Source organism: Spermophilus citellus (genome assembly GCF_964194105.1).
Source record: "Spermophilus citellus genome assembly, chromosome: 2".
NCBI classification, from domain to species: Eukaryota; Metazoa; Chordata; class Mammalia; order Rodentia; family Sciuridae; genus Spermophilus; species Spermophilus citellus.
In genome coordinates, this window is record NC_138183.1 from 208761346 (window position 1) to 208775867 (window position 14522).

Here is a 14522-nt window from a genome sequence, read left to right on the forward strand (position 1 = left end):
GGCCCTCTTAAGTTTGCTTGATCTAGCACGTAAAAAATTAATAGCTGGCAAACACCATTAGCTCCGACTACCACTATCTTGACTGCTCCACTGAAGAGGCCCAAGGAAATGTTAGGAGCATTGAAAGTACTTGGAGGCCTTTAAGCTCCTTTTGGACAGTGGGGCTTGTTACCATTTCCAAGGCCATTTTTACTGTTGGTTTGAAGAAGGGCACATAGAAGGGTTTGGCCACTATCTTTAATCAATCAAGGGACTTTCAAGAATAAAAGGGATTCCATTTGTTCTTGTGGATGATCGAGATGGTGGAGTCCCTGCTCTCTAAGCCATTCCTGCTGAGTTAATTTTCCTAATGACAGTTGACAATCATGACACTCCCATGAAACCCCCATGGATTCTGTGGCTCCCTCTTATCTAAAGGCTACTGTCCACCTACTCAGCCCCAGGGTCTGAAGGCTTCCCACTGTCTCCAGGCCCTGTACCAAGCTGCAGTACCCTGAACTGTGCCCTGGCCTGTGCCCCAAGCCGATGACCTCTCTACAACTGTTTGTTGAAATCCTGTTCATCCTTCAAGGCTCAGATCTACATCCCTCTCCTCTGTGAACCTTCCCAGGGGCCCTCTGTGGTGGGAGGGGCAGGAAGCACACAGTATATACCTGGGCCTCTCCTCTTGCATTTTATCTTTCCTGCCTCAGGTAGGTTGTGTTCCAGGCTCCTGGAATTCAAACAAAGACCTATTTGACTCTGGAGACCTTGGCTTTTTTATCAGACCATCTTGTCTCTAACCAGCTTTCTTTCCTGCTCTCTCATGGTCCTGGTCTTACTGTTGACTCATAGGGGAGGGTTTGTATTCCTACCCACTTCTAGCCTGGAACCTTCTTAGGATAGTGGTCCTCTTTTCCTAGCTCTTTGTATTTCCACAGGACTATGAGTTTGGTGACTGCTTCTTGTCTGACTTATAGACTGGAAGACTTTTCCTCCTTCCTTCCCCAGCCACCCGTGTTTAAGGGCCTCCATGGCTCGACTCCACAAGGGTTCCAACCTAGGAGTATGGTCCCTGGCTGGAAATGGGTCCACTTGGATCCCATCCTGGAAGATGGAGTTGGGAGCTACTTTTCCTGCTCTTACCCTGGCCTTAATTCCACTTTCGAAGGCTCTCTTCAAGTGGAGGGAGTAAATTTCAGTTATTGCTTCCCGTGTCTGGGAAAGTGACAGCGCAGATCGCCTCTCGCAAATAGAATTGATTTTTCCTTAATGAAGCGGCTGTCAGCAGGCTGCTGGGCTTGTGTTAATACTTAGGTGTTTTCAGGCTGTCTGGGACTAAGATTCTGTGATGGCTGGCTGTTAACCCTCCTGGGAAGGCAGAGGCTGAGAGAAAGGCTTGGAAGGGCGTAGGGTCTTCTGAGGGTGCTGGATGCTGCATTGCATGGGGTTCACGACCTGTATACTTTCTGGGGACCCTAGGGAGATGTGGGTGCCTGTTTTCTGTCTTAGTCTTGGTTTGGTTTTCCTCTCTGCCTCTTTACCTCCTACCTCTCTCCCATCACCTCCAAGGTCTCCCTTTCTCTATGTCACTATTTCTTTCTCTCTCCATCACCCTTGCAGCCCCCTCCCTTTCCCTTCACCAAGTTCATCTCCGTGTCCCCATCCCAATGTCTCCTTCTTGTTCTGTTTCTATTTTTTATTCTCTCTACTGTGCTATCTCATTGATGCTGCTACTGATGTGTCCCTTTTCTCTATTTCTTGCTGTCTCCCTCTGCTCTACTTTATTCTTAACTCTGAAGATGCAAAATGCATGCTTGGCCTCATAGCCTCGTCTGCAGAACACTCCCTGGTTCTGTTTCCACATCTTAGTGACAATTTTTTTTCCCTCGGTTTTTTTTTTTTTTTGATAGTAGATGTTGAGTATCTTTTTACTAGCATTTTTTAATGATTTATACATCCAATGTAGGAATGTCCATATATTGTTTCAGTTTTTATTTTAGAAATAATATTGCAAGTAATAAAAATATTTCTTATGTATGTGAGTACAATTTAAAATTAATTTCCTCATTTGGAGCCAAGAGGAATCAGAAAGTTCTATGGAGTTTAGCCTCTTTAGCCCTTGGGGTGGGTCCGATGCCAGGAGAGGCAGGACTCAGTAGTTTGGGGAGTTTACTTCCTGTCACTAGTTACTTAGACCCTGTGCATCATCTGGCTTGAACTTGACAACATCTGTGGCCCCCCAGACCAGCTCAAATCATCCTCCCTATTCATTCTCTTGGCCTGATGTCTCGGCAATGTTTCAGGTTGGTTTCAAAGCACCTCATTTGTTTAATTCTTGTTATCAAACAGGTGTCAACCCTGGGCTGCCTGCTGTATCAGAGAAATATAAAACAAGATCCCTATCCTTGAGGAACTCAGAGTCTAATGTGGGAGTTAACACCTAAAAACCAGTTCTGATTAAGTATGAGAGGGTTGAGGTCCTCACAGGGGCTCGGAGTGTAGGGAGGAGGGCAGAATGTTTCTGCTTCAAGGTAATCAGAGAAGGCTCCCCAGAGGAGGTGACAAGTATGGATGTATCTGCTGGCTTTGAAAGAGTGGGAGGGACTTGGTGTCACAGAAGAGCATGAGCAAGGGCACATGAACATCAAGCGGAATCTCATATCCAGTGGTCAGTGAGGGCGGGGGAACTTTCACCCCTCTTTCTAGACTTGAATTTATTTCTCAGTGGCAGAATCTTTATTGACTTTGACTCTATATTTTCCCTCTCTTCCCTCTTTCTTTCCATTCCATAGTGTTTTTTTTAAAAAAACAAGCTTTTTAAAAAAATATTTTTTATAACTTTATTTAATTTTTTTATGTGATGCTGAGGATCAAACCCAATGCCTCACCCATGCTAGATCCTGGGGATTGAACTCAGGGATGTTCAACCACTGAGCCCCAGCCCCAGCCCCCCTCCCCCATAGTGTTTTGTATAAGACCTTGCTGCATTTATGGGTAAATAAATAATCCTTGTTACTGTAAGATTGCTCTAGGGATCTGGAAGCAATAATATAATTCCATTGATGCTGCTAACAGTTCTAGTCTCTAGAAAGAACACATTTTGAACTTACCTGTGCCACTAAGTAGCCCAGGTCTTTAAAATGACAGTTCTTTAAAATAACAAGTTTCCTAAAATGATTGAAAAACCAAGATGAGCCAAGCAGCGGAGCATGCCTGTAATCTCAGTGGCTTGGGAGGCTGAGGCAGGAGGATCACAAGTTTAAGGGCAGCAACTTAATGAGGCCCTAAGCAACTTAGCAAGATCCTTTCTCAAAATAAAAAATAAAAGAGGGCTGGGGATATGGCTCAGTGTTTAAACACCCCTGAGTTCAATCCCTAGGACCAAAAGAAAAGAAAAGAAAAACCAAGATAATACGACTATTAAGATCACTGAGGTTTTTTTTTTTTTTCTTTTTTTTCCGAGGGGGGCCATGTAGGGAGGGTTGAATTCAGGGGCACTCAGCCCCTAAGCCACATCACCAGCACTATTTTGTAATTTATTTAGAGACAGGGTCTCACTGAGTTGCTCAGTGGCTCGCTTTTGTTGAGGTTGCCTCTGAACTTGCGATCCTCCTGCCTCAGGCTCCCAAACAGCTGAGATTACAGTTTTGTGCCACTTCGTCCAGTGATCATTGAGTTTTTAAGGTGACATCTTCCTTAATTTCCAAGGTATAAATGAAACCAGGTGACCATGTGATAAGGATATTATGGTGACCAAGTTACAAAATGTTCACTAAGGTGCAAGATGGCCAAGATGATCAGGTCTGATTGTCTTTTAAATGTGCCACTTCCTAAAACACATTTCTCAGGACAGCTGAAGGAAATACATGCCCTGACCAGGGCCCTGTCTGACCTGTGTCATCTGTCTCCTCCCCAGGCTGCCCTGCGTCGTTTGGCTGGGGTCTGCCCCGAAGGCCTGCAGGACTCTGACTTCCAGCAGCTGGTCCAGCCCCGGCTTGTGGACTCCTTCTTACTCTGTAGCAACATGGAGGAGAGTTTCGTGTAGTGAGTGTTGGAAGGAGAGGCATCCCCCGCCACTTTTCCTGCCGCTTGGAGTACACTACACACCTGTGAACACACCTGAGTACATGACAGCTCTCCTCACCTCCTTATTTATACCTAATTTATTTTTTACATGAAATAGACAGAAGGCGAAACCTTCTAGCAACATCATCAAACAGTAGGTGGTCCTTGGGAATCGGTTTTTGTTTTTATCTTTTGACTTCTGTGGCTTTTAAGTTGCAGATGTTGAAATGCACAAGAGCTAATGTGACAGATTGTCATGGGTGATTCACTTCATCTGTTTTCTCTGCTCTCACTGTATAATCTTGCCTGATTTTTTAAACTTGGAAACCAGAGTATTTTAACTGGCCAGCAGTTTTGTTTAAAAGTTAGATTTGCACTTTCCAAACATTTAAAATGAGTTTCACAGTTGGACAGAATATGCTGGAAAGAAAGTTTTCTTCTTTAATAAATGAAATTATATGAATTGTGTCTTAGATTTTTTTTTCTGACTAAATTGTGTCATAACCTAATTCTTGTTTCCCAAGCTTTCATTCCATGAAAACCTTTCCTACTATTAAAAATGCATAGAGAATTTTTAATTTTGTTTTGCTTTTGTAGGTACAGACATGAGTTAAGTTCTGAGTGATTTAATAAGAAATCACAATGACTTTAAAAGTTATTCCCAGTCACCAGAAACTTGGGTTCATTTGATTCTCCTGTTCTTGTATGACCTCCTCTTACCTCCTGCTGAACAGAATCTTGAGATGAGGCTTATTGACTAATTCTGCTTCAGAAGGATACTTGAAAGCAGGGGTGTGCTGGAGCTGGCTCATACTGGCTCACAAAGGACGATTTTGAGAATTTCTTCTTAAATTTAAATTTTTTAAATTTCTTCTTAAATTTCTTCATGTTTTGTGAACTCCTGTTGACAGCCTGAAACTGGCTGTGGTGGGACATTTACACCACAGAAATAGGTAGGGGCTACAAACCAGAGCTTTTGATTTCTTCAGAGAGCCATTTCCCACTCTCACAGTTTGAAAGTATCACAAAAATTTGTGAATCCCTCTGAAAGGTTTAATGCAATCATATTGTGATATGATTTTATATAATTTTAAAAAACATTTCTTGAATTCCCTATTACTAGTCTAGGTGAATTAACCTAATATATCAGGTCCTGGGCTTAGAATCTGACATACATCATCTCATTTATTCCTCATAATTATTAATTAGTATATTCAAATACATTATATGTAATCATATTGTTAAATCACTTGCCTAAGATCATAACTAGTAAGTAGTGCTAGGATCTGAACCTGGCAGTATCCCTGAAGACTATATAGAAAAGTGATGTCTCTGTCCTTTTACTTAAAATGATGATGAGGAGGATAGAAAGCACTTGTATGATAGTTGCTACATGCCAAATACTTATTTTCTATCAACATATATATTAACTCACGAATGTGTGTTAATACTTACTACAATATATTATTTATTCAGTTCTTTCACAACGCTGGTAGCTATTTTACCCATTTTTTAGAAATGGAGAAACCTCATCTTATAGATGAGACAGTGGAGCTGAAGTCAAAAGTAAATGGCAGACCCTGGATTCAAGCCAAGGTCTTCTGACCTCATCCCAAACTCCTACTTTTAGGAATAAAGTCTTTGCTTTATCTCACTGAGTTATGAAGGTGGTTCTGATGTTGACACTTTTCATTATATAATAACAAATAACTTTGTTAATATCATGACTGATCTCATCAGAAAAGTCTTTAAATTGGGGGAAGCTATGAAGCTTGAAGGCTCAAATTTTATCATTGTCAGCAAATACTGTCAGTTGTTTTCTTTGAAGAGACAGCCTCACTTTGTTCATTTTTGAGAAAGTATCTGCCAAATATCTCAGTCTTAATAACCATAGTTTGTCTGTCAATTAATCTTTCACATAAAAATAGTACTCCATGGGCAAAGCAACTAGCACACTTTGCAAGTCGAACAATCACATAATGACTTTTTCTTAAAACTGACACCTCTTCTCTTTCAGCATAATGCCTGGAGTGAAGTTCTCACTTATCACCCAGAATAAAAAAAAAAAAAGTTAGAACGACAAACCATGTACCAAAGGGCCGATGTTTAATAAAATTAATAAATTTACTGCTCCATCAAGGATATTCTTAAGTGAAATTAGTGTTTAAAGAATTTAAGTGTGTAACATTAAAGAATACAATGACTCTGAGTTTGGTGCCACCACCTTGTTCATGGTAATGTTCACTTTTATCCACCATTACTTTTGCACATTAGTGCAAATGTCAACAAGTGAAGAGAGGTAAAGAACTTCTTGGTATTATCGTCAAAATAATTTTGATTGCACAAATTCCTGGAAGAATCTTAAGAACCCCCATAGACTAGCTAAGCCTTCACTTATCTAGTTAACTTTTCATCTTACTGTGGAAACTGAGTCTCTGTTGAGAGAAAACAAGTGATTCTTCCAGAAGCACACAGAAAGAGGACTCAAACAGCCTCTTAGGTCAGAGGTCAAAGCTCTGCACAATTCTTAATACCAGGCTAGTTGGTCAGTAATACAGAACTGGAAGAGACTAAAGGAGAAGGGCATTTCTGTGGGAAATACATCTATTGAAAATCTCTACCTGTAACACTTGCTGTGTGGGCATATGCATATTGGTTAGGGTCCTGGTAGAAAACAGAGCTTAGCTCAAATTGTTCAAATTAAAAGAAAAATAAATAAGTAAAGAAACTACTTGGAGACTTCTAAGCAGTGGAGTTATTGAATGCTGAGACATCAAGACATTGACAACAAAGGTGAGCCCTTACCAACCTTGGGCAGAAGGGTCAAGTGATATAACAGTGTCAACAAGTTCACTGAGACCTGGGCTGACCGAGGAGCTGCAGGGGGAACTATAGTGACTCATCCGTTGTCAGAGACATGGAAGCTACGCAGAGAGGCACAAGGACAGAGATATGTGGATACTCTCTCTACCTTCTGACCTCCTGCCAGTGCCTTCCATGTCAAGTACTTTACAGAGGGAACCAGTGTGATGGAATCCTCAGGAATCAGAGCTTTGAGGAGAGTGCGGGACAGAGGACAGCAGAGAATAGAGCTGGGTACATCACTACTCCTCATTCACCACCTCGGTCACCCATTCCCATGGAAATGAAAAATCTCCACCTGAAGATATACCCCTCTCCCTCCATTCCCCACCCTTCATTGTGTCCAATCATGCCAGCCACCAGTTCTGGTACAGCGTGGTCACCAGTGATCGCATGTGTTAGAAGGATGATGGCTAAAGGGACAATTATCACCAAATTCTGACTTCAAGGGATTAAGAGTTCAAAAGGGAAGCCAAAGAAATTGTACCTACTGGAAAAAAACCATATTTCTTGCTTAATGACAAAGTTCAATGCCCTTTGAGTTTTTCTGCTTGGGTAAGGAGGGCTGGGAGAAGTGGGTGTATAAGTCTAATCTTTAATAAAGGTTGTGATAAAGAATAAGGAAGGAAGATCTAAGATCGAGAGAACCTACTCAAAGGCACTGAGACGCAAATGGCACCACATAAACATTCACTGTAAGGTCCTCCATGACAGGATCCTGTCCTCAAAGGAACTATGGCTTTGTCATGTCTTGTCTCTGGCTATATTAAACCTCAGAATAATTACTGTCCCTTCCACAATGTTTTCGTGACGCTTTACAGATTCACAGTGTGACAAGATGGTGTTACTCATAAGGAAACTTTATTAAGAAGCAAAAGAAGAGGAGCAAGAAAAAGGAGTTGGAAACAGAATGGAGAGCTTAGGGCAAGACTTGAAGGGTCTTTTTCCCCCCCTTTATAAAATAATGTTATTCAGAAAGGTAGAACTTTTGAAAGAGGAATGAAAGGATGACATCAAGCTCTGCATAGAATTTCCAGTTAAGATGGGAAATGTTCCCTCCTCCTTCCCCACACTCTGAAATATAGAGCCAGGAGCCTGAGAGTACTCAGCCTAAGCTGGTGAGACCCTAAAATTCTCATCAGCTTTACAGCCTAGGTGCATGGACTGCAAACTTGTCCGTATGAATGAGCAGCTTCTGGGTTTCTAGAATCCCTAGATAGGAAGTAGTAACAGAGACCCTGGGGAGAGCATCCCATTTCAGAATGCAGAACAAGGTAGAGCTGAAACAGCTGGTCTTCAGCTCAATGACTCCATTTGGAGTTGGTCCCAAAGAATGGAACCAAGCCTGATCCTGTTTACTTAATGCCTCCTGCATACATTTTACCCTGCATTTCCTCTCATTCTCACATTTGTGAGTCAGATGCTATCAATAATATTTCTACTTATATACTCTATTGTGGACTGGTAAACTGAGGTTTGGGGGGTAAGTAGCATTGCCAAAGTTACATAGTTCATGCAATGTAGAGATAGAACCCACAGCTGTCTAACTTCAGAGGCTAGTTTGGAAGAAAGCAAGACACTAAAAGTGGCTGTGGCTCTGGATCTTTGTAAAGCCATCATCCTCCAACAAGCATGTCATGAGAGGATGGTCTGGGCTTAGGAAGAAAAATTCCAGCAAGTGCTGGAATCACCCCTGTTTAAATTAGTGTCAGAGAGGCCAACCCACTCAGAAAAGCTATAAAGCATTGTGGTTAAAACTGCAGATTATTTTGGTTTGAATCCTGACTCTACCACTTACTGTGTGACCTTAGACAGGATACATACCTCACTGAGCCTCAGTTGTCTCATCTGTAAAATGGGATACTAATCATGGCTTAATCACAGAGTTGCCATCAGGATTAAATGTGTTAATACTTGGAAAAGGCTTAGAAGAGAGCCAGATGGCAGGTGCTCATGAACGTGGCTACAGTTAAAGTCAACCAAGTCCAACTTCTGCATCTCTTCAGGTTGCCTGGTCATACTTGACTGCACTTCAAATGTAGATCCACAGTGTATTAGAAACAGATTACTAATCCTGCAAGGGATTTAAAGACCATCTGGAGCCATCTTGACATCCTGCACCTAAGACTAAAGAGGCATAACTAAGGTTAAAGAGCAAGTGGTTGGAAGAGCTGGGACTTAGAACTGAGAAATAAGTAGCTGCCACCATAGCTGCCATGTTTGAGCACCTGCTGTGTGCCAAGCACTGCACATAACACCACTCCACTAGATTTCTAAAACAACCCTGCTAAGCATTTATTATTGATACCTTTTTACAAAAGGAAACTGAAGTGTAGCAAAACTATGTCTTGCACAAGATCACATAATTAATAACAAAAAAAACAGAATTTGACCAAAGCCCATGATTGTCCCATTTGGTACACATTTATTTTATTGGATTTATGTACACATAAGCTCAAATATCATGTGTGATCTTAAAAGTGTAGTAGAATATAACACTTTGGAAAATTCCAAACTTTATCTGAAAAAAAATAGTTTACATTTTAATCAACACATATTCACAGATACACAATTTTCAGTCTCTCCTTAAAATTTTAGTTATAAACATGAAAATTATTCAGGGAGAAAGAGAACAGGAATTGGAATGAAAGACAATGAAAATAGAAATCCTGTGCAATTCCTGATACACATCAGGAAAATCTCTAAAATAGCTATTCCCTGTTCTAGTTTCAAAGTGAAGCTTCAAAGGCAAATCAAAGTGCGTGTTACACACAAAGTAGATGTTCCATTTTAAAAGCACTATCGGCCTTTGGGAATAATTGCTTTAAAATATCTTTTTGTTAGAGCTTTTCAACAATCCTTTTGTAGAGATTCTATTTATGCCCATAATCTTATTGTCTCCTTCACTGTGATTTTTATCCAGATTTCTTATACAGACTTTGGGGGCTCTACATGATTGGTGGAAACAGAAATTAGAGGATATTTATATATTAATATGTGTGTATGAGACAGAGACAGAGCCTCAGATTTGAGACATCAAAGAAAACTGTGTGATGTCCAAATAGAAATCCACAGAAAAATCCATAAAGGGCTCTGTGCTTAGGTTCAAATTTTGGCATCTTGCAGAAATAAGAATCTTGTCTGTTGACTTCTCGTGGATAATGTGGTATTTTCTTTAAAGTCCACGGGGCTTATCTTTTTTTTTTTTATTGGTTGTTCACAACATTACAAAGCTCTTGACATATCATATTTCATACATTAGATTGAAGTGGGTTATGAACTCCCAATTTTACTCCAAATGCAGATTGCAGAATCACGTCAGTTACACATCCAAAATTTTACATAATGCCCTATTAGTAACTGTTGTATTCTGCTACCTTTCCTATCCCCTACTGTCCCCCCTCCCCTTCCCTCCCATCTTCTCTCTCTACCCCATCTACTGTAATTCATTTCTCTCCTTGTTTATTTTCCCCTTCCCCTCACAACCTCTTATATGTAATTTTGTATAGCAATGAGGGTCTCCCTTCATTTCCACGGGGCTTCTCTTTTCCATCCTGAGACCAAATCAGTCTCACTGCAGGCATTTTCCACCATCAACAATGACAATAGACAAGATTTTTTTTTTGCCAGAAAACTTCTTTTTTATTGTTTATATTTAAGGTGTACAACATGATTTTTGATATACATATGCATAGCAAAGTGATTACTACATCAAGCAAATTTCCATATCCATCATTTTATTTATTTATTTTAAAAATGTTTTGGTACCAGGGATTAAACCCAGGGGGACTTAAAAACTGAGCCAAATCCCCAGCCCCCACTTTTTTATATTTTACTTGAGACAGAATCTTACTAAGTTGCTCAGAGCCTCACTAAGTTGCTCAGGCAGTTTTGAACTTGCAATCCTCCTGCCTCAGCCTCTTGAGCTGCTGGGATTACAGGCATGCACCACTGCACCTGGCTTCCATATCCATCACTTGACTCACTTTATTTGTGGTGCAAATTAATAGACAAGATTTGGTTCAGAGCTTGGGGGGTGATGTTAGAAAATGCAAGTCACACTGCCCCGCTGGTGCAGCTCCTCAGGTTTCTGCCCTCGGGGAAGACAGGAGAAAGCAACTTTCAGGGCTATCAGTCTCCTTTTGCAAGCTGCAAGTGGACTTGGCTGCTCTCTGGCTCCCAGCTTTCTGTGGAATCCACAGGTGCCTTAAGGAATTAGGTGGGAGAGGGGTGAACTAATTTCAATGGCCCTTGAAAAATCTATTCTTTAGCTGTCAAACATGTTAAAATTTAGTCTCACTAAAGTACTTCTAAAGCTAAAAGCCGAGCTGGGGAGTTCCATTTAGATTGCTTGCTTCGAGAATACAACACATGAACCCGTCTGGGGTAATTTCATTGCCTTATGTCAGTTTGTACTTTTGGGTTGAGGTCCTTGGAGAGAATCTCCAAATTTTGAAAAAGATATTTTTTCAAAGGTAGCAGGCAAGGGAAGTGAAGGTCTTTATTAAAATCTCATTCATCCTTTCTCACCTCCAGAAGACAACTTGAATCCAATTTTTTAGCATTTTCTCTAAGGTTCCAGTGTTTGGGAGTGACATGGAGCTTTCCCCTATGGGTTCTTCATAAAGTAATAGAGATGGAGGTACAGAAAAGTAGAAGGTGCTCACACTGGGATGTCACACCATCCAAGAGGCCCTGGGCAGTGGTGGTCAGCATCTCTTTCTCTAGGATTGCTCCTCATGAAGCCCATGTCACTCTATCTACGCTGGGAGACCAGAGGATGTCTTCACTTTCTCTAAGAACTTGCTCAGTGAAGCCATTTCCTTGTCTGTCTCTTGGCACTAAATCGGAGGGCTTTGTGGAATACTTGGAAGTGCTAGTGTCCTTCCTCTCTTCCCTCAGGTTAGCCATAGAAGCCCACCTCAGGCAAGCTGTATCTTCCATCTTTAAGATAGAGACTTCCTTCCCTTTGCAGGTCCTCCATGGCTAGAGCCCTGTAAAGCGGAGACTCCAGACAGGCCCATGAGGTTGCAGGCTGTTCATTGCTGGAGGGACTGGAAGTCTTTCTGTAGCTTTAATGTTACCCATTAACCCCCCTTCGCAGGTTGACTTATCACTGTGACTCATGATCAAAGGACAGTGGGTAGGTCTCTTCCTTAAAGACCAGTCCAGGGAAGCTAAAGAGGTCCCACACCTGTTTCCTAAAGTTCTGTCTCTTTAGCTTGAGATGTTCGGTTGTTATCCCAGGACTCTTCCAAACCAAATTCAATTTTAAAACTTATTCATCCATTAAAACGTCTTCCTTTCCTTCTTTATTGTTTAATGACATCTCCTAATGGTTCAATGTCTCTCCCCTTGCTGCCTGAGACTTCATTAACAATGAGCTTGCTGAGGCCTGAAATCATGGAATTCAAAGATCATGAAATGCAGTTAGAGGCACATAATCTTGGCAAGGTCTGGAACCTGAGAGCTCATGTAGCCTAAGCCCAAGATACATCCTGTTATTATTTATTAATTGGGTGGCATTTTGAGCCTTGTAGATATTTAAAATTTTAAAGTAGAGAAAGGATTGATATGGTAAGTTCATAGAATGAAATATTATATGGAAATTGGAAAATTTTTATCACATGATTAATCTCAAAAATGCCATTGGGTAAAAAGAAAGTTATGAAAGAGATACAGATCAATGCATTTATATAAAAGTTGAGCATACACAAAATAACATGTTCATGGCAAAATCATAAGTAGTAAAAGTATTAATTCATAGGTGATGTTATGAGTTGAATTTCAACCTGCTAAAATTCATAGGTTAAAGTCCTAATCCCCAGTTCCTCAAAATGGGACCTTATTTGGAAATAGGGTCACTGCAGATGTAATTAGATAACTTGAGGTCATGCTGGAGTAGGATGGACCCCTAATTCAATATGATTGGTGTCTTCACCCCTTTTGGGGAAAATTGGACACACACACACACACACACACACACACACACACAGAAACACTCAGAATGTCATGTTAAGTTGGAGTATTGCTGCTCAAGCCAAGAACTGTCAGACACTGGAGAGAGGCCTGAAACAGATCTTTCCCTAGCACCTTCAGAGGGAGCATATAGCCCTGTCAACACCTCTGACAGCTTCCAGCTTTCAGAACAGTGTGATAATATATTTCTTTTGTTTAAGTCACTTAGCTTGTGGTGCTTTGATACGACAATCCAGGAAACAAATACAGGTGGTATACACAGGCACTTCAGGATAACGTGTGCCCCTGGGAAGAGAGGGAAGGAAATGGGATTGAGGCGGTGTATATGAGACTAATTTCATCAATAAGAAGACTTGCAGTATATATGGTAAAATGTCACCAGTTAAATCTAGGTAGTGATTGTTCAACTGTTTGTTATATTATTCTCTGTACTTTTCTTAATATATTAAAAAATCCCAAAATGAATCAAAAAGACATTCAAAGGAGTGTATCAACACACGTCTGTCCGGCATGACAATATTGTGTCTGCTGCTGATTCTAAAGCTGTACTCAACCTGAAGCCCTGCCTGACTTTGATTTTAAAGGAACAGCCTCCTGGGTCACAGACTGAAGATGCTAGAAGTCAATCCAGACTGTCTGTACAGAGAAACCCACATAGTGGGCATAGAAAGATTTATTTTTGGAAATAGCCTCCTTATTCACTTGTCTCATCCTTTAAAGTTTTGTTATAATTGTGACTGTATCACTCATCCAGCTTTGGGGTTGAGATGTAAGGTCAGATTCTTACCAATTAGAGCAGAGGATTCTTATGGAAAGTACTGTCTCTGAAGCTAATGCTCATACAATACCTTCTCCAGAGATAGCTCTCGGGGCAGTGGATGATGTAATTTGATCTATTAATTCTCAACCTGGAGAGACTCAAGAATTCATACTGACATCTGCTGGACCCTTTGAATACTTCCTGGCCTAAGTGAGAACCAGGGATTCTGGAGCAAGAGAATACCCAACAGCCCTCTTAGGAGCCTTCTGACCTGGGGCGGGTCTGGCAGCATGCTGAGCTCTGCAACTTGAAATCAAATTTAAGATCTTTTGCCCACTGCACACATTTAGCATAATACATCCATGGCAGAATGAGGCAGGACATCTAGGGTATAATTAACAATCACTATTCTATGACAGTCTCAGCAACACAAATGCCAATTTGCTTGTCAAATTCCAAAGAGAGAGGAAGGGACCATGTGATAACCATGCAAAACAAAGCCCTTGTTTTCAGGGCGCAACTCGGCAACTGCTCTGTCCTTTGTGAAGCAGAAAAGAAAATCTGGTTGGATCCTGGTTCACTTGGCTCTAAATTCAAGTTAACTGCTTAAACATCTCTTCAAAGTCGAATTCCAATCCCACTTGGTTCTCTGGACCTTTGGTGGTGGTGGTGGCAATACAGAGCCACGAACCAAAAGGAGCAGTTCAGAGGGCCACCAAGTTTCTTTGCTTGAAGCTGGATGCCTGTTCACAGAGGTCTAGCAGCCATTTGACTTTTGTTGCTTAATAAAAATAAGAAAGTGAATTATTACTTAGTAACTGCAGTCGGTTTGGCAAGAAATATTTTTCTTGGAGTGGGATTATCTTTAAAATAA

General features: G+C 41.0%; 1 protein-coding gene across 4 annotated transcripts in view; it reads left to right on the forward strand.

The window, feature by feature from the left end:
* The window catches only part of INSC (INSC spindle orientation adaptor protein), a 126775-nt gene extending 122314 nt beyond the window's left edge, over positions 1-4461 (forward strand). For all 4 annotated transcript variants that reach the window (XM_081282277.1, XM_081282278.1, XM_081282279.1 and 1 more), the window contains one exon: positions 3899-4461. In XM_081282277.1, coding sequence (XP_081138403.1) covers positions 3899-4027 — 129 coding nt within the window. In that variant the 3' untranslated portion in view covers positions 4028-4461. The remainder of the gene's footprint in view (positions 1-3898) is intronic.
* The last annotated feature ends 10061 nt before the right edge of the window (positions 4462-14522 follow it).